This window comes from Homalodisca vitripennis, chromosome 5, assembly GCF_021130785.1.
Source record: "Homalodisca vitripennis isolate AUS2020 chromosome 5, UT_GWSS_2.1, whole genome shotgun sequence".
Classification (NCBI taxonomy): Eukaryota; Metazoa; Arthropoda; class Insecta; order Hemiptera; family Cicadellidae; genus Homalodisca; species Homalodisca vitripennis.
Genome location: NC_060211.1, coordinates 151,780,396 through 151,802,322, shown reverse-complemented (window position 1 = coordinate 151,802,322; position 21,927 = coordinate 151,780,396). Strand labels below are relative to the sequence as shown.

General features: G+C 33.4%; 1 protein-coding gene across 1 annotated transcript; it reads right to left on the bottom strand.

The window, feature by feature from the left end:
* Nucleotides 1-19: 19 nt before the first annotated feature.
* LOC124363021 lies at nt 20-20,146 on the bottom strand. The gene is made up of 10 exons (XM_046818081.1): nt 19,761-20,146; nt 17,400-17,492; nt 15,480-15,623; nt 13,224-13,401; nt 10,229-10,404; nt 8,527-8,858; nt 5,195-5,451; nt 4,309-4,448; nt 3,011-3,225; nt 20-182 (listed from the first exon to the last, which is right to left on the bottom strand). Exons 1-10 carry the CDS (start codon nt 19,817-19,819, stop codon nt 127-129), a joined length of 1,650 nt encoding a protein of 549 aa, XP_046674037.1. The 5' UTR covers nt 19,820-20,146; the 3' UTR covers nt 20-126.
* Nucleotides 20,147-21,927: the final 1,781 nt, after the last annotated feature.

Below are 21,927 nucleotides of genomic sequence, written 5' to 3'. Positions count from 1 at the left end.
CACTGCTAAATCTCACTTGTAATAAAAAATCAACACATTTTATTATCAATCTATTTTAGACAAAATAACAGCAATATCACCAATCTTCAAGTTTTAGCCAGTATAATCTTTTGTTGGCAATAACAGTCATAAAGATTGCCACGGCAGTGATCCAAGAGGACATCGAAGCCAATCTGCATCCCCTAGAACGCAATAAAAGTTATACCTTAAATAAGAAAACTAATATTTTAACAAAATAAATATATGATCAATTTTAACAGGTTGACTGCCATGAGTACCATATACCATGGTACTCACTCCAACTTTTTGTGGAGCCATGAGTACCAATATGGTACTCAGTAAATTGGAAATTACAGCTGATTAAAGATTGAGTTATTTTATTAATATTGTAAACTATAACCTTGAAATAATGTTTATGTTTTTAATAAAGGGTAATTTTAACTAATAAATATCTTAGCAAGGGAAATTTGATTTTGAAACATGATCAAGTTGGCAATTGTTACAAATCATGTTTTCATTAGCTAGTCACCAAACTTGACGTGTGTTAGCATTTCTGCTCAAGTTGTTTCTAGTAAATATGGAAAGACGAAAATGATGAATACATACTTCAGTTATTAGATGAAAGTTTTAGAAGTGGTGAAGGTGATGAATTAGGTTACAACAGTGACAATTTAGTTGAGATTTTTGACGATGATTCCGATGCTGACCCAGATTTTGTTGTGAGTGAACATGATAGTGTTAGTGATGGCGATATTGAAATCAGTCAGCCCGGTCCAAGCACGTCTACAAAGCATAAGATATTTTCAAGTACACCAAAGAAACATTTATCTCATAAGAAACCTAGGTTATGTGTTCATAACCAACAAGACAAAACAATTACTTTGGATTCTCAAAATACATCAGATAATCAATCATGGAAGCCTGGAGACTCAACTTTTAATGTTTATCCCTATAATCCAGAAAATGAGGCTGTAGGAATCAATCCGGATATTATTGATTCTATGTCTAATTGTTCGCCTATTGATTTTTTTTCAGCTGTTGGCGAGGAAGTGTTGTCATTACTAGTAACAGAAACAAATCGATATGCCCAACAGTGTTTAAAAATAGCTTTTAGTCCTCATTCCAGATTGGCAAAGTGGACAGATTGTACAGTGGAAGAAATGAAAAACTTTATATGCATCTTGATAATGATGGGTCTGCAACAATTGCCGAGCCTAGCCCATTACTGGCGACAAGACGACATGTACATCAGCCGCATTCCTGAAATAATGTCAAGGAATAGGTTTGAGCTCCTTTTGAGAATGTTTCATTTTTCGGACAATGAAACAGCGCAGCAAAGGTGATAGGCTGAGTAAAGTATCTAATTTAGTCACAATTTTGAATGAAAAATTTAAAATGTATCTTTCACCGAAAGATAAGATTTGTATTGATGAATCTGTAGTTCCATTTCTAGGGCGGCTAATATTTCATATTTTTCAATATTTGAAAAACAAACGCCACAGATATGGTGTTAAAATTTTCAAACTTTGTGTTGAAGGAGGCTACACTCTCCAATACAAAATATATTCTGGTAAGGAAAAAAAACCTACAAAGGACGTTTCATCAAAGGTTGTCATGGAACTAATGAAGCCTTACCTAAATTTTGGCCGAACTGTGTATACGGACAATTGGTATACTAGTGTCCCACTGGCAAGAACACTAGGAGAAAACAAAACTCACCTAGTTGGAACCCTCAGGAAAAATAGAAAAGAAATTCCGAAAGACTTAGTGAAAGCAAAATTGAAAAAAGGGGAGATTTTAGCTAAAAAGAATGAGGACAATATTGCTGTCCTAAAATGGAAAGACAAAAGAGACGTTTTAATGCTCTCTACAAAACATGGAGCTGACATGCAAGAGGTTGATGTGAGAGGTGGCAAAAAGAAAAACAAACCTGTTGTAACAATTGACTACAATAACGCCAAATCTTATATTGATTACTCAGATCAAATGGGCTCTTATGGAACTCCACTCAGACGATCAGTGAAGTGGTATAGAAAAATTGCCATAGATCTTTTTGCTGACAACTTCTGTTATAAATGCTTTGTATTTATTGAAAACTGTAACAGGTATACCAATGAAAATTACTGAGTTCAAAGAAAGTTTATGTAAAGAACTGAAGAAAAAATCAGCCTTAGTTTTAGTGGAACCTCAGCAGCGGCAACATACTTTGACTAAACAAAACACACACGAAGTAAATGCACCAAATGCTATCAAATGAACTGCAAAGAAGGAGGTAGGGAGTTAGCGCAGAAGAAAACAAAAAAGGTGTATACTAAATGCCAACAATGTGAAATCTTCCTGTGCAAAGACTGCTTTTACATTCAGCACACACCAAAAGGAAAATAAAGGACCATAACTTCATAAGCCCATTATAACATTTTGTGAACTTTATTCTTTATTTGTCTGTTTGCTAAATAGTAATAAAAGATTGTATTTTATCCATAGGTGACCTAAAAATTTTATTATAATTTTTTTAGAATTTTAATATTTTGTCATTTTAATTATCCTACCACATTTTAATTATCAAGTAACACATTTTTATTTTTATTTATATATATTCAAAATATAGTTAAACAATTCAGTGAAATTCAAGACTGCAACAGAGGCCAAGAGTACCACTTTGGTACTCATGGCACATCAAGAGGCCATGAGTACCACTTTGGTACTCACATATTTTTTTATTTAAAATTTGTAAAATGATTAATGAAACTTTATTATTATGTGTTTTTAAAGCCAAATATACAAAAATATTAAAAAATTTAACAATAAAAAATTTTGGCCCCAGTGGTCAGATACCTTAAATCAGTATGGCAGTCAACCTGTTAAGTTGTTGGTTTTTAATCTACAGTAATAACAGTAAACCAACAGTTTTTACAGAGAACACCGAAACTAGAGTACCTCAAATCATTGTAATTCAATCTATTGTTACAAACTGACGATTACTCTTGGATCAGAAAAGAAAATTGGCTACCTGAGTAGAGTTGCCAAGGCAGAATGTCCTGGGACTGACTGTTATCCTCCTCGTCTTCACTGACCACGAGCCCCTGGTCCAGCAGGGACGCCATGGTGTACACCTTCTCCAGGGACTTGCCCTTACGAGGCTGTGTACCGCTGTATATCTGAGTGAGTTCAATTAACAACGCCATACTCTTGTCACTCAGACCGTCCTCCCAGTATCTCAGCAGGCTGGACATACAGAACCATTCACAGTGACTGCAATTACTATTTACCTCAATTACAGCATTTGAATGTGAATGTTGCAGTTATAACAGACTGTTTCAGTAAACTTTAATTGATAATCTAAAATTTCTAAACAAATTTTACATGAGTGATTTTTTGAATAACAATTTTTACACAGTTACAAAGAAAAACACTAATATCAAATTTGAAAAAGTAATTTGGAAAGTTTTATTATTTTGCCAGCCTAAAACTACAACACTCAGCTATTTTCCTATATTAATAACTGTCTCCAAAATAAAGACACTTACCATATCAAGAAAAGTGTTTTTCAATGCCCTTGTACAAGCTTCTGTATGTATGAAGTATAATATGTTTGATACTCACTTTTAATTCATATTCTAACCATTGTGACTGAGCCCTAAGGACATCAGAGAACAGGAGTCCTCAAATCTGATCAGTTTCTGTAAAAGTCTCAGATTCTGAGGATACAAAATATATAAGTTAGGTAAGCGCAAACGTCCTTATAGGACTAAGTGCGGAGCCAATCGCCTCTTTCCCTTGGAAAAAAAAAACCATTGTAACCTGTCATTCTTCTTCTTATGAAACAGGTGAAATTGGGAAATACGTTATTTGATGTACCCAATCAGAGGTGTATGGTGGATGATGAAACATATCAGACTTACAGGTATTAAGCAGCTATTGCTGTAGTATGTGTAAAAATTAGATGTCAACAAAACTCTATTTGTGAAGTGCCTGATGATGGAATCTTTGATTCAGAAAGGCCTTGCACAAAATAAAAAATTATATATTGGAAAATGTTGTATTCCTTTATCTAGTGATACTACAATAAACAAAACTCTACATTCCATGTATATTAAATCATCTTGCATTTTATCAGAAAAAGACAAGTTGAGGAGGAATTCACTCTTTACAAAAAGTAAAGAAAAACACAGTCTTTACATTTTGTACAGATTTTCTGCAACCCACAAGAAAATACAATTACACAATGTTGGATTAAAAACCAAAGTTAAATACTAGTCATGTACCACAATTAACTACAGTAAAGATGTTAATTCAGATATTGTATACCTTTTCACGTAGCTTGCTGTGAAGAGAGAAGGATTTTCCACAGCTTGGTGCGCTAGTTTCTGCAGCACTTGGATGTCCTGGGCAGTTGGTGGCTTCAGGTCATATGGGCTTTGCTTCAATCTTAGCCTGCGAGCAAGTACCTGAAATATTTTTATTGAACTATGAACTGATATAATGACAGATTTAATAACTCTCCCTCTAACGAAGATTAAATTTGAAAACTAACTTGTCAGTATAACTTGTTTACAATCTAATCAATGATTTGTTTGCTACATCTCTAAAAAGAAATTTAGCTTCGTACTGTATATAGCTACTTTGGACCAATAATTATTTTAAAGTAAAATAACCTAATACAGCTACTGTATATTTCATTAGCAGTCTCAGCCCCAGGTGTCTATTGCAATTATCCTGACCAGTGATCCTGATCAGCGGCAAAATCATGTGGGGCTGAGAGTGTTAATAGAAAACATAAGACACATGAATGTTGGGTTCACCTTCCTCTTAGTGTAACGTCAAGAATCTGACTGTCACAGACTTATAACTAACACCATTTTTTGGGACAGTTACATCCATCCCTGAACAAAAATTGTAAGTTAAGAAATTTATAGTACTTAAATTAGTATAAAAGTTTTGCAATATTTTTAAGGCCAAAGCTCAAAGCTAGATTCATAGTTCTGATTGTAGATATTTTCAACTTTAGAGAAGCATTTGAGGTGAAATACTCTAATGATAAATTATTTTTATAGGTATTAGAGATTAGTAAAAATGTGAGATAACTATGTGTGTGTAAGTATAATTTCATTACTTAATTTAATAATTTTTATTTACTTTTTAAACTCAAAACTTCTTTAGATATCCAAACAATGATCATCCCTAAATATGTTACCTGAGGATCAATTTGACATGGTAGGCTATCGGCCAGCAGCAGACAAACAACCTCGCCGCCCCAGTAGGGTGGAGGGGGCGGATGATCTCCAGATAGCAGCATAGTGAACAGCCGCAGCCACACGTGTGCAGAGCTGGTTCCCAGAGCCATGAGCCTTGACAGGAGGCAGTGCAACATCCTGTGTGCCTGGAGTGCCACCATTACCTCTCTCCACAGTTGCCACTGTAGCCACATCAACTGTGATAGCTCTGTCTCTGCTATTGGTGAACAGAAATGTCCAGGATAATTCATAACCTTTGATGGTGGGTTTACACATACTATCCTGTCCCATTGCTATGCTATTTTGCTTTAAATTACAATTTTCAATTTCCCATTTGAATTTTCATTGGTGATAAGACTAGCATTTTAATATTATCTGCTGTGTCCACACTGATCTGTTATTAAGTTACAGGCATTTAGCACAATGCCCTTCGAAGGCATGATTTTGGAATATGAGAGCCCCGAGTTCAGCGATTATCACTATCCTAAAAACTACAGACGATGTCAGATTCTTGCAAAATTACCATGTTTGCCAGGATAATAGCTTAAACATCTCCGAATCCTAGCACCTTTCTAATTTGTTGAAAATTACTGACGCTGAAAATTCTGTTATTGTAGAGAAGGTTTTCAAGCTCTGTATCCCACAATATGTTTGAGAATTTTACTAAAATTAAGTGGCTGAATTGCAAAGACATGACATACTGTGTGAAAATGAACACTAATAATTTTATTAGAACAACTAAATCTTATACTAACCAGAGTTACACCAACTGTTACATTCATTCTTTCATTACCCCCTTTTGGGATCCTTCATATATTTACATTCCAAATACACAGGAACTTGGATTATTCAAACCTCAAGGGATGACGTTATGAACATAAAATGAACGATGCATTGCGACAGTGATGATAAAATAAAGACATTACAAGGAGGAGGTATTATATATAACCATGGTAGGAGGATGGGACACTGACTTTGACACCTGCGTGGTAAGGTACAGATACATTCACATTGTTTCACATTGCTAAATTCTTGGAAATCAAACAGAAAAGGAAAGCCAGCGTCATGGCGGATATGTCAATTTTTTGTTAACATCTTAAGTCTCACCCTAATCAGTCAGTATATCAACTACCTGTGCAGCCTTGCATACAGCTGTAGTCAGTTAACTACAGAATTAGATGATCTGTTGATGTGTGATGTGATTTGCGGTTTGTTACAATATATATAATTATTTCTTAGGAGAACCGAGAACCTAGATATCGTTATATATTTTCTGAAACTAGATAAAATGAAAAATAAATTGGCTATCTCAGGTTTTAATTTTTATAATATTATCACACTTTTATTAAGGGCAGCCCCAACCACTTAAAAAAAATTAGTATAATCCTATTTTAAGGTTTATGCATAATGTTTTTACACCATGATTATCTCAAAATTTTCCTGAAAAATAATGTATTACATATATAGGTTTGTAGTAAAAATATACTTGTTACAAAATGTTTGAAGTAAGGGTACAAAACACTCAAAATATGGCCTGCCATCTGAGGAAAAATGACTGCCAGTTCAAGGGTTAACATCAAATACAGATGTTAATTCATTTCATATTTCAAAAAGAACAATTATGATTTAAAATGAAAAATTATATTAGAAAAAACAACGGCGAAAAATAAATGAAAAACAACAATTCTATAAGTTTGCATTGTTATAGAAATAATTTAATGGAAAAATAGTGTAGAAACATTGCTACCACAATTTATTAAGGTCAAACTCCTTAAAAATGTCTTTTGTGTTAACAATTTTATTGACAAAGTGTCAACTTAAAATCTTAGATAACAGTTGTGATATCAGAGCACAGGCCTAAGAATTAAATTTTAACAGAGCCTTTGATTTTCAACCCTTTTTTTATATTAAATTTGAAATTTTGGAGTTATAAAAACAATTGTAAAATCAGGCAAAAAAAATTCTTTGGCCATTTTGAAAAATTGAACATGCTACAAGAAGATTCCCTGAGTCAGTTTTTTAAAATCTATTGGCAAAAAACTCTGTCTAGGAGGTTTCAATATCGTATCTTGAATATTTATGTTGATAGTGGCTGGAAAGCAGGCATTTAGCATCTATATTTTATTTTTTTATAGATTTTTATAAGTCAAATATTAACTTTGATCTGAAATACCCCTTCCAAAAAGTGAGTCACAAAGAAATGGTTACAACTTGGAATTTTTGAGTTGGGAAGTTATCAAATTACCTTACAAGGTATTATCTACAAGTGTTTTTACCTATACTTCTGGCAAGTACATGAGTCATTTTTTTGTGAGGATTTAACCAATTTTGTACTGGGATTTGAAATTCCACAAGATAATTAATAGCTACATTGATTACAAAGTACTCATTAGCAAAATAGCTAATTCACTTGCAATCAGTGCTAAAATAGGTTGTGGCACAAAATTATTAAGTGCTTATTAGTGTGGAATATAAAACCAGATATATTGAGAAATAGCAATAACACTCTTAAACTCAACCAAAACAAGCTTTTATATTTATGTATTGTACATTAAAACACCATTAGGCATACGTAAAATTTCAGTTGGACAGTTTATGAATAAAAAATATAATGTAGGTTTATACAAAATTTAAACGATAAAATTACATTTTATACTATGTACTTTCAGCTTGATGCAATCCATTAAAAGTTCTTGCTCATGCACGATTACAGCAATGTCAAATGCACACTCAAATATGTACAAATACTTAGAATGAAATAAATAAATAAAATTATCAAATATCCGTGTATGACACTCAACTCACCAGAACTGTTAAGTTTGCCTCCACATTTTTAACTTTAAAGGCCCATCTTGGAGGCGATATTTTAGTTTATTTATTTAGTGTTACGTGTTTGTATGTGTACAATGTGTTTTTTTTTATTTAGCTGAGTGTGCGTTTGACAGACGTAATCATGCGAACTTAATGGATCGCTTCAAGCTGTAAGTACATAATATAAAATTTACACCAGCAATTCTAGAACCGGATCCAAATAGAAATAATAAAACTGCAGTATAAAATTACACATATATGTCATTTATTATTTTACCTTTATTCATGATTTAATTTATACTAGTGTTATGCAGATTTTTATACTACTCTTATTGCAGTTAAAACATTTTTCATTAAACAAATTTTAAAAGATTTAATGTAAAACATTTTCAAAGCCCACATTAATTAATGATTGTTTAAATGAATAAATTTAAAGTAGACCAATATCATGAATTTAGAGTAGGCAATTACACATACTTACAGAAGTTTTTAAAACCCATATTTGGACAGAATCCTTCGAACTTGACCAGGCAATTGATGAGGCACTCTTTGTAGAAGTTCTTACTGTAAGGTTTTTTCCTGAGTGGGAAGAACAAACATCGCAGCAGTGGATCAAAGGCAGTCTTGATCTTGTGGGTATACACTTCGATTCCACTTTCATCAAGATCCATTTCTTCTTCTTCTTCAATAATCTCGTTATAATCATCAGGTTTGGCTGGACTCGCCGTTACCTGCTTGGCAGTTCCCTTTTCAGCTGAGCGTTTTATACCAATGCCTTCTTCATTTGCTAACTCCATTGCTCTTTTTCTAAATCTACCAAAACAAGTTAACTTCAATGACAAGGAAAATTCAGGGTCGTAATTTACTGTCTGGGAAAGGTAACATAGTCTAGATTTCCATATGATTTTGTTTCTGATTTGTACTTTATTTTTTCAAAATTAATTTTTTAATCATCAACAAGTCTAGTCCATGACAGTAATGTAGAGTTCGGTTTTAATATCACAACCTTTTTCCAATTTGTAATAAAATTTAACATAAAAAAATAGTTTTTTATACTATAGCTTAATAATAACAATATAAAAGCTAAAATAAAAAAAATATTATAAAATAAATAAAAAAAAACAGAGGTTAAAAGTAAATTTATGATAGTGATGATTAGGTACTTTAATAAAATATTTATGTGTTATTCAAATAGTTTTTAATGTTTTCACAATGGAAAAATTAAATGAATATTTCATAAAAAAATAGTAACTACAAAACTCTAAAAAATATTAAAATTTTTGCCTTTAGGGTTTTAGTTTTCTTTTGGTATAAAATCAATATTAATATCATCATTTTCCATAGTAAAATGTTTCAGTTTAAATTGAATAAACAATTATTAATAATTTTAAAACCTTTCACTGTAAAGAGATTAAGTATTTATAAGTTTAAGACAGTTCATTATTTATTCAATTCACAAGTTTTAAGCTGCAGCAGCAAGCCCAACAATCTTCAATGCTTTCATTATATCGCTTTTACTTTAATTGTATCCAAAATTATCATCACAAATATTTTATCAACTGAAAGCCATATCAGTATTACTTTATTGTTAAATGAAAAAACAAACTGTTAAATAGTAAAAACGATTGATCCAAACAGAATTAGAGAAACAAAAACAAAAAGAAGAATAATAGATTAGGCATCCTTGAAAGCATCAAAATTAAATTATTTTAACTCCTGTTTCATCTAAATACTTTAAAAAGGAAATTTGAATGATATCTAGTGGAAATGTACAAAACTAAATATAAATAATACAAAGTCAAAGGCATTCATAACTAGTGTGGTCCTGGACTGTTATTGTGTAATCAACATGAGTGTCAACAATTGGTACATTTTGTGTCTGTTCCAAATAAATTGTTTGTGTTATTACATCTTTAATCAAGCCATTTGTGGGGATCATGAACATTAGCACTGACTCAATGTAATTTATGTTATTATGAGTGCCAGTCTGATAAATCCAGACAGCCCAAGGTTTATGGATATCTATGACATTAAATAAATAATTTTATGTTTAAATCCTGCAGTTTATTGGATTTAAAATAACCACAAACTAGATATACTGCTGAAATTTTTGTATTTCATTAAGAGATGGGAAGTTATCAGAAGAAACACAAAAACAAGAATTAGAAATATTAGAAACGGACCTGATGTCTTCTTCAGGTATTTTGTCTATGGTTCTTTTGCGTGCCCAATAGTTGACCTTTAACACAACCCATAGTTCTAGTAATTCTGTTATTTTCCTGCAATAACTTTGCCTCTTTTCTTGTCCATCACTAATGTGGTCTGTCATGATTCCTGCCTCCACCTCCCAGTAATTATCCTGGAACAAAGTCAATGTGATTTAAACTGAGGCAGAACAACTCTGAGCTACAGTTTTTCAGACATTTGACATCATTATACAGTAGAAATAAGCCCCAATTGATAATAACAGTAACGATATCAAATGTCCAAAATCCTAAAAACCTTCTTCAGAAAAGGTCTACAACAAGCCTATGGTAAATAAGCTAGATCAATAAAAAAGTAAGGGATATACAAAAAAATTAATTTTATGACTAAAGTAAGGTTAGTCGAATTTGCCAACAGTTCTACACAACTATCAACAGTTCTAACAGTATCCTAACCAGTTTCTTTTTAAAACAAATAACTAAAAATGGATGACAACAAATGACAGTGCCTTGAGGTGGAAGTGAAAAGTAAAAATTTTAATTTGCAGTAAACTTTTATTCAAGGTACAATATTGAGTTAAACTTTGACCATATGTTTTCAAATAACTACAAAGATTAAAATGTCACATGTTAATTTTAGTATTGGTTACCCCCACATTACCGCCCTGGCAGTGATTTGGCTATAGCACAAAATAAAACAAATTATGGCACACCAGCTTTCAGGGAAATGTGCTACCCACAACGTGTGGCCATCTGTGACGGTGAAGAATGTAGTGAAGGGGTTAACGGTAGCACAGATAAGGGATCATAGGGGTAGAAAAGGTTGATTCACTGTGACAATATTCACCAGGCATAATGTGAGCCGGCTCCAAGCGATCTAAGGACACTGTGACATCTGAGCCATGCATAAGAATCATAGCTGTCTGGCTGGTGATAACAGCAGAATACGGATCCGAGTACGGTAGTTGCAGGCCATTGGACATATCAGCACGCACATAGACATGCCTGCAGATAGCAAGGTTTTGGGAAACAAAAGGCAAGTGCCCACCATCTGTTGCAAAAGGTAATGGCTCCCCGATGGAGATAAAGTCAGAAATTCTTCTAGAAGACGAAGAGTTCGTCCATACATCATCTCTGATGCATTAATATCTTCACGCCAAGCCAAGGAAAATCGTAGGAAGCACCTCAGTCCAATGTTCAGTTGCATAACATCTGATGGCACCCTTCATATGACGATGGAACCTCTTAATAAACTGTTGGTCCACAGATGATAGGCAGTAGTCCTTAAACGGTCAGCGCCCAATAGGATATCAAGATGACGGAACAAGTTGGACTCGAACTGCTTACTCTTGTCTATTATTGTACGGATTAGTGTGAAACCTGCAAATCCACAGAGTAGAGAGTATGGGTGACAATATCTGCTTTGATATTTTCTAGAGGCAAAGCTTCCGCCCAGCGAGAAAATCTGTCAACAAAGTGAGTCAATAGTTAAAGCCCTGTGAGACAAGAAATAGTCCATCCAGATCAATATGAATGTGTTCAAACGTTGAAGATGGGGGAGCGAAAGTTCCCACAGGTATCAAAGTGTGCTGGATTATTTTCGATGCATTAATGTAGCACATCGTCGTGAGACTGTGACTCAGCCATTTTAGGAATCGGGTAGTGATCAGTAATGGTTCTGGAGCTAAGGGCTCTATAGTCTCCACATGTTCTCCATTCAGAGCCTTTCTTGGGCACTATGTGCAGAAAAGAAGACCAGCTGCTGCTTGAGAAAGGTCAGTTTATTTCCCTTTGGACCATGTTGTCAAACTTCAGCTTGGCCAGTTTGATTTTATTAGGAGCTGGACACCAAGGCTTATAGCAGACTGGTGGACAAGCAGTAGTACTGATGTAGTGCTGTGTGTCGTGTTTGACCAGTAAGGTTGGTTTTCCTGAGGGCCTGGTGAACTCCAGGTAGTTTTGAAATAGCTGGGAATATGCAGACAGCAAAAGCTCGAGCACCAGCTGCGTAATTTAACAATGACACTCGAGTATGGCTCAAGCATGGACTCCTTTTGTGTTGTTACATTAATGGAGAAAGAGGCCCGGCTATGCCAAATCTGATCAGCATAACAACTTGATGACTTTCATCCCAACTTTTAATCTTTATCTCAATTTCTATCTTCACAACTAAAGAAGTCTACTATCAAACAGACCATGGTATTTGTAAGGCACAATTCTTTTACAACTAGAGTAGACTCAAAACAAGCTTTAATAAACATAGAAAAAAGATGTGAAAAATTTAGTTAAATACAGATTCCAAACATAATCACTTGGCACATGTAAATTTTCGTTTACACAACAGAATTGGCTAATCACACACCATTTACACAGTACTTTGTCACATTTATTGACATTTGAAACTAAAAACATTTGAGTCCTAATAACTGTAAAATCTTCTACCCTAAACAGCTTCTATATAAAATAAGCTACAAACTTATTCATCCTGAGAGATATAAATGACAAAATTATGAAAGGAATGGTATTTAACTCTGGAACTCTTATCTGTTTAAAATGTTAAAAGTTCACTACACACAAAATGATCAAATGATGCCTCTCACTGAGGCTTAAGCAAAATAATGACACATTCTTTAAAACTGAACAAAAATTTAATCATGGTAAGAGGTACCTTGAATGGTGGTGCACTGAATTGTTGTGTTTAATTTCGGCGAGGCTTCTATTGTTTTTGACAGCAAGCTCCTGCTCTTACTCATACTGAAGCTCATTGAATATTCAATTCAATGGTATAAGAGGTACAGGATAGTGTTATGCAAATTTTCCTTTTTTTTAATGATTCCAATGTTCATGCTGAAACCTAGCAGTTTGTTATCAAATGCAGCACACATTATCATAAAATACTCCAAATTACATAGGCACAATATTTGTAATACAATGATGTAACACTTGGTGAATAGTATAAGTGCATGCAACACACCTGCAGCCACTGCAGTATCACGTCGCTGGCCTGTCGCAGCAGGTACAGAGCCGGTACTGAGTTTCCATGAGCTGCCTCATGCCGCAAATTAATAAGCCAGTCTGGTATTCGGTTCTCTTCGGCCATCTTGTACATGGAATCTTTGTAGGTGGTTATCACTGTTAGGTGGTTCAGGAACCTACACCACACAGAAAACATTATCTTATATGAGGAAGCTGATAAAGTTTTAAGTCAATTTGAATGAAGATCGTTCAAATAATACAGATAATTAAAACACAGGTAATTAATTTACATAAAACTTTAATATAAGATAATTTATTATATATATATATATATATATATATATATATATACATTAAGAAATTATATATATATATATATATATATCAAATCCAAAATTTCACATACAAAACTAATAATATTTCCATTAATTCAACAAGACTAACCATAAATTAGCATAGGTACTGCCTTTTAAAACAGTTAAAACGTTATTAAGTTTTTAATGTACATAATACTACTTTATCAAAACTGAAAGTTTTCCCTTGAAAAAAAAAAAAAAAAAAAAAATGACAGATAGTGTCTCTAGAATTCAATGTTGTTCTTTATTTAAAAACATGATGAATTCAATACACAATATTGACCTTTATCAATACACATCCTTCAATCTTCTTAGTGTTGTAGTTCTGGCTATTTTTCCATTTATTGATAATTTTTTCTAATGTATAAAAAATACGTGTTTCCATAATAAGAAATATATTTTCTAGTTTCAAAGTTTAGGTTGTAGTGTGATCATTATAAACTTTCCCAATATTTCAATTTATTTTGTTTGTATGGGGATTAAAAGGCCAGAAGAACATGGTTAAAATTCATTACTACACTTAATTCATAGCCAATGAGAAGAATGAACACAATTTCCTTCTACTTAGTAACTTCCCTTGACCAATGCATAGCCTACATATGTCTGACATGACTGCAGTATATTAAGCGGCTACCGATATACCGGATATTCATGAGTATTGAATCCTCGATATTCATAATTATCTAAAACTATTGACACTAAGATGTCGAACCATAGTACATTATACGTATTCCAAATTAAGAAATAGTCGACTGTTTTTGTTTCTTAAAAAGTAATCATTTAATGGTGAGTAAAATACTATCTAGGTTGCATACACTTCTGAAATGTACCAAAAAAAAAACAGTACAGTACTTTGATAGGCCATTCTGTCCTTATCCACTACTTGTTATTATGTGATATAAGTAGGTAAATACATACGTACGTATTATAAGTAGGAAGAAGTAAAAGTAAATCTCACGTGATATGAGCTTGAATTTAGGTACTATCTCAAGGAATGTTTTTCTTTTTCTGCCAGAAGTGCGGGAAGGTGCCACCAAATACCGCACTGATGGCCAGGGCCATTACAGATTGGTAATTTTCAGACATCAGATCATATTGGACAATCTGGTATGTGATCTGAGGTCAGGAAAGTACCGATCGGAAATGCCTCTGGCCATCAGTGCGGACTTCAATGGCCCTGCACTTGTTCGAATTTTAAACAAATTGCTTTTCTGCAAAATAAAAACAGCTAGCAATTATTAATTATGAATAGGACAAATTGTGTTATATTCAATAGTTTAGATATTTCTAATCAATAGTTGATTCGATTGTAGTGGTGGGCGCTTATTATACTGCAGCCTATGGTACACATTGTTTTTTTTTTTATGTTTGAACATCTAATTTCATTACTAAAACATTATTGCTCACAATAGAATCATCTCAAAGTTCTAGCTCAAATAAAGATATCACATTAAGCTACAGACCTGGAGGATTTCAGAAGTAAAAATCACACATAATACTACAAAAGAATGGCTACGTAGACCATGTAGAGACTGATATCGCAGAAGCTTTGAATCAAAACGACATTGCCCAAAAAGGTTCCCTTAAACCAAATTCTAACGTAAACCGCACCAAAAGTAAGATTGTTCAATTATATTAGTTGTTAATATATATTTCCAAAATTCCTTAATTAACATTGAATCCCTACTTATGTGTTGTCAGTTAAAAAACTAAATTTAGCCAAGGAACAGAACTTACAACCTTGAAATTATTTTATAAAATAAACACACATTCAATGTTTAGAAATAATTATAACTTATTGTATTATTAAAGTTAAGTTGATGTGAATTGACAGAAATAAATATTGAAAAGCTAGTTGAGGCGGTTAGTTTGTTTTATGGACAATTCAGAAGACATACCTCATGACAGCTGTGGAGTAAAGCAACTGTAGGTCTCTGTGTTGGTAGGAAGCAGTGCTTGCGCTTCCATCTGATTGCTTGTCACAAAGTCTTACATATAAAATATCCATTGTGCACTCCACTCCCAGAGGCAAGTTGGGGTATCTGTAACAGAATTAGATCCCAGTTACTCAGGATCCTGTGTTTTTGTAACAACAAATGGATCAGCTTTTGCCCTATAATGAAAAACTTAGGTCTGCTTTAAAAATTTCTTTATTCTGAATTCCAAAGCATACTGAAAACATGGGATATATTGTCACTTAGCAAACAGGATCAACTAACTATGGGATAATCTTTAGAACACAAACAAAACAGAACTAATATAACAAAACACACAAAGTAAAACCTATTATCTTCTTTATTTATAGACATTCAATTCAACTGTTGCAGCACAGCAATGTACCACATGCTTGCATGTTTGTTCATGTATTTTTCAAAAATGTATTCCAACCACACTAATGCTCCAAATATTGCATAATATTAAACATTATAAATTTTTACATATACTTTATAATAATTTTACAATTTTTCAAAACGCATGCAAAACTGTTAAATAATAAAACTCATTCTGAAATTCTGTTTTATACATTACTTGTAGTGTACAAAAAATGCAATTTACACATTAAATTTTAAATATTATACTGATATCAGAAATATACATTTTATATGGTTTAAAAACCTCCACCTACCTACCACGCCTCCAGAAATTTGTTCCAATAGGAAAAAGGAAAATTGAAAGGTAAAGATAATAATATAAGATGATGTTTTCTGAAGGGAGAATGCATCCAATGTACAACTTTTCATATTCCTCCCTTTGTAATAGTTTATTGGAAAGGAAAACAGGTACTTTGGGATTATACCGACCACACCCAGACATGAATCGTTATTTCACATTTCGTTTCTACTGATTACTAGATTAGCGTAGAACAATATTTCGTCAATATAAAACAGGAATTGTCTTATCGCAAACACCTCCCCATCCTCAGACAGAGGTCAAAGTCGAGCGTCTAGTAGATAACGTGATTGCAGAGTCTCGCCGCCCGTTCAGCTGGTGCATCGCTTTGTTGTACTTCCGTGTTTTACCTCTACATTTCTCCAAACACAAAAATTCAACAAAAACAAACATTTACCAAACTAAACTTTTTATTAAAAAAACACTCAAAACTTGTTTTTATTCTTGATCACATTCCGCCACCCAAAATGCGAGTGCCTCCGGCCATCAGCGCGGGCTTCGACAGCACCTTCGGTGCTGCCCCGCGCTGATGTCGACGAAAGAAAAACATCCCTCGAGATAGTACCTATCAGTAAAATATCAAATTCTAGAGGGGCTAATCAGAAATATAAATTGAATTGTAATGGAAAGGCAATGATGTACCGTGCAAATCACGTGATGCCCGCGCGGCCTGCCGTAATCAGGATTCTCGAGAAAGATAAGATAACAGCGACAACAATACCGATCACAATACCTGGAAATGCTTGTAAGTTTGTAATTTTGTAATTGAAGAGTTGTTTTTTCGTTCTATCATGTTTGTTTCTATAAATTTCTATTTTTGTGTTCTTCATACTGGTGTGGTCGGTATAATCCCAAAGTACCGGAAAACAAAAACAACACATATTTGCATTTGATCTTTATTTGTTTTTAGGTATTAATGAATAAAATTGTATTTTTTTTATGAAAGACATTTCATCCTTAATAAAATGATAACAAATAAATGTAATATATTTACTTGAATGAACTGTGTTTAAAAATAAGGCTACAAAATATGGCCTTAGTGCTTTATATTTTTTACAATACCAACCCTGCTTATCACTGATAAAAAATTTAAAACGCGAAAATTTGTTGGTTCCAAAAGGGTTAATATACAAGTCAAGTACTATTACCTTGTTTTCCAAATACACATTTGAGTATAAGCCTTCTCTTGCAACTCTAGGTCTTCGGAATATGCTTGGTGGTATGTTTCCTGCCATTCTTTCCTGAAACATATAAACGATACATTTGTGTCCATCTAAAACGAAATAAGAACATTATGACAACAGATAATCCATTTGAGAAATCCAGCATCCTCTTTTCGTTAAATCTTTCAATGGAAAAATCTGATATTATATTATGTACTTACCACGCTCATCTAGTTGAACATAAATGGTAAAACTAACCAGTCTGTGCAATACAAAAAAATGATCTACAAAAATTAATTTAATTACTTAAAGCTGAATTTACATTACAGTTGAACTTTATGACCTATTACAGGAATGTTTATCTTGAAGAAGATTACAATATTGATTTACTTTACTTATTATTTTAAAATATATTCTTACAGAGAAAACAATAATTTTAGGGGTACGAATACATAGACAGCGATGTGACACAAAATTATCGAATACTAGGGAACAAAATATTCATATCGCATCGAGTCACGTTCTGTGTATTTTATTACATATGTTAACATCTGTTTGATGGTTTCATGTCACTTTACATGTTGCATCGCTGTCTATGTACTTGTACTCTAACATGTTCTGGAGATTTTAACTAAAATAATTTAAGAAAGAAATTCAATATACAATTAAACCTCACATCATGTTTCTCCTTAATTGTAGATTCTTGAAAAAGAGTTAAATGTGGAATATATCTTTCTAAACACATTTATGTTTTAGATTCACAACACAAATAGTTTCTATTTACCTAAAATATAAGTGTTCTTGCTTGAATAACACATTTGTTAGACATGCTAGCAATTTGCACAATATAGATTAGCAACAATTTTATGATTTTGAACAATGTAGCTCTAAAACCATAAAAAGACGTGAGGCAGAGTTATTGACAATAAATGTTAACAAAATGTTATTCATATTAAATTAGATTTCTTTACTTTTATATTTACAAATAAAAAAGTTCTTTAAGTTTATATATAAATCCAATCAAATATGCAAAAAATGCAAGGGTTTATCAAAACTCTTACAAAACATTCAATTTTATTGCTATTTGATTGACCGAGCCATTGTTTTTTTTAGCTGAAATAGGTTATAATATACTGTAATTTACAAGCACTCAAGTATTCAAGATTTTTTTGATTTCTAGAGTTATTTTTAAAAATTTTATTTTTTTTGTAAATTTAGAAAGTAAGAAATTGTTTTTAGTGCAATACACAGTTATAATATTTGTTGTAATTTTATAGGAAATTTAATTCTTTAAGTGGAAAATTTTATTTTATTGATTTATCTTAATTTTTTTCAATTCTACGTATATTTTTGTAAAATGCGACATTTGTACACTCCTTACACAAATCCTAGCAAACACGCGAAAAGTGCAAGGGTATAGTATTATATCTTGATTCACATTCTTTTCTGGGGTTAATACATATTTATATGTAGAGTATATGTTCTTTTGTTTAGTTTTAATACATAAACTTTATTATTTAAGCCCATAATAATGTTTAAACAAATATTTATTAACGTATGTCGTCATCACGGTACTGTCTCGTGATCAGTGTTTTAATATGCGTCGGCTGTCACGAGACGATACCGTGATAGGTGGTTATGGGTTAAATTATAAACATGTTTGAAATTAAAACCAGTTATTTTTATTTTGTTATGAATGTGGTCTATGGAGATAGGTTTTTAAAACTTAAAGAACCATTACTTATACTGTAATTATAAAACTAAAAGAAATCTAATTTAATATGTATAACACCGTGTTGACGTTGTAATGCCGATAACAGAAAAAATTACATAGTAAAGGGAATCCTGCCTTGCTACTTTTCTTAGTTTTAGAGCTAGCTACATGGTTCAAAATCTTTTTTGAGGCCTTCCTGCAAGTGTTTCTGATAAAGGTTTAAGGCCCCCGTCCTAGCTGGACGGTAAGGGCGATGCGATCAACTCTCATAACAAAACACTTATAAGAGTGAATAAAATTGGTAAATGGCGAACAATTCATTATACAAAACATTAAAATTAGTAAAATTGACTTTGATATGCAAAATATAAATATTAGTATACATAGTGCCATATGCAAGTGTTTATTATTTGGTTGCCAGGATATCATTAATTTTTCTATTTTTCCTTTGAATGCATGATAATAAACAAGACTGATATTATTATAGGATGAAACAACAACAAATGTTATAAGTGGCTAAAGTAAATATTTATAGTTTATTGTAACTTTCCAAACTACACAAAATATAGCTTACCGACCTATAGGGCCTATTTAATACTAATTAATTGTTATATAAAGTAGAGTTTACTTACTTATTAAACCAGGGAACTACTTGTAATTTGCTGCCTTTATTTTGATATATTGCAGCCATAGCTCGTTTCTTTAACCAACCTTTAGTTCCAGGTTAAAAAATATGAACAGTTTTCAAGTCCTGGTAAATTGGTTGAGGTTACAGTGTACAAACAGTAAATAAGGTTATAACCTACAAATTACACTTTTAAAATTATGTTTAAAACAAAATGTCTGTTTCAGGTCACATATGTATTTTATTCATGACACATCAAGCACTCAAAACAAAGAAACAAAAATACATTATTTTAAAAAGATCAAATATGTTACAGATCAACCACGCCTCACTAACAATGATTTGAAAATAACCTCAAATACAACACATGTACCATTCATTCCATTGATTGATTACATACCGAACAGACGCAAACAAACACAACAGTGTTGCCAACGACAATAGCAAAATCTCCCACAATTGAACTTTAAGACAGTAAGAGTCATTATACATTAAACAGTTCAGAATACAATTTGGAAAACAATAATATGGTTTGCTGCTTTTTATTAAAGATGAAGCCTTACAACATCAAACATCAGGTTGGAAAAAATAAATCATAGACTGGAAACTCACGCTTGGTATTAAGGCTACTCACGTGATAAATATTACATTTTAGATTAGATTCCTGGATGAACCGTAGCCTTAGGGAGACTTAAATTTACCTTTATCAGTTCCTGACGGGGCACGGCTACTTTAGGAAGGACCTTTATTGGATGGGGAAGGTCGGTTCACCTCGGTGTGCGGACTGCCCGAAAGACGATGACGACGCTCATTGTTCGTTCTTCGAGTGCAGACGTTTCACCGAGCACAGAAGAACGCTTGTCTCCACTATGTGGTGATGAATTGACAGAAACCGTGGTGGAGATAATGCTGTGAAGCTAGGAGGCGTATAAGGCCGGTTCCGCTTTCGTCCATGCTGTCTTTCGCGTAAAACGAGAAGAGGATTTCCTGACCGACCCTTAGGGTCCCGAAAAAGTAGGGACAGAACTGCCCTAACGGCTCTGTTAGGGCAGGAGACCAAGGCCAGGCATGAAATAATCGTGGAAAAGGTGCCTGTCTTGGATCCCCGTGGTCCGCGGGAGTTTAATGGGTATTCCCTGTGTTGAACGGGCGAGTCCTACAATCCTAGAGTGGTGGTGGAGTGCTAATCGCCATATCTAACAACATCAAATGTGCTGAAGTCCCTGTTTGCACCCCATCAGAGGCTATTTTTGTCTCTATCTATCTCTCCTACGGCAAGAAAATGCTCCTTGGTGGCGTCTATATTCCTCCGAATAAACCTACAGCATGTTATACTGATTTTTCCGACTCTCTCGAAGATATTGTCAACTTTAATGGGTTTCAAGACATCTTGCTTCTAGGAGACTTCAATCTGCCGAATGCTGACTGGACCTCGATGTGCGCATCACGTGACGGCTCTTTTCAAGTTCTTCAAAAATATGGTTACCTTGTTTGGCCTTACTCAAGTCAATAAGATTCCCAATTTCAGAGGTGTAATCCTTGACTTATGTTTCTCCTCTTCTCAAAACATAACAGTCTCTCATGACTTGGATCCGCTGCTTCCAGAGGATATTCACCATCCAGCACTGTCTATGACTATATCTGGACCATTTAATGCCCAAAAAAATGTAACTTATCAGGCCAACGTCAAGCTTTGTGACTATGCTAGCGTACTCCAGGACCTACAGGCTCTTGACCTTGCTGACTCGGTTGCTCGGGGAGATGTCAATGAAGCATTCAACGTATTTGTTAACACAATCAAGAAGAGTGTACTTCAATTCTCTCCGAGGACGAAGATGGGATTGTCAGCCTTCCCTAAATGGTTTTCTAAGGAGTTGATCCGCCTTAACAATCTTGAAAAAATCTCTCCACAGGACGCTACAAATCGACCCTTTCCCAGCTTAGTTATAACCAATTCGCTGCAGTAAGAGCACAGTGCAAGTCATTGTCCAACACTTGTTTTCAACCGGTACATGAATACAGTTCAAACTTCAATAACTGATAACCCAAAAATTCTTCTGGAGCTATATGAAATCGTTAAATAATAACAATGCAACCCCCACTACCATGCGTTTTGACGACATCTCATCAAGCTCTGAAAGAGATGTAGCGAACATGTTTGCTGACTTTTTTTG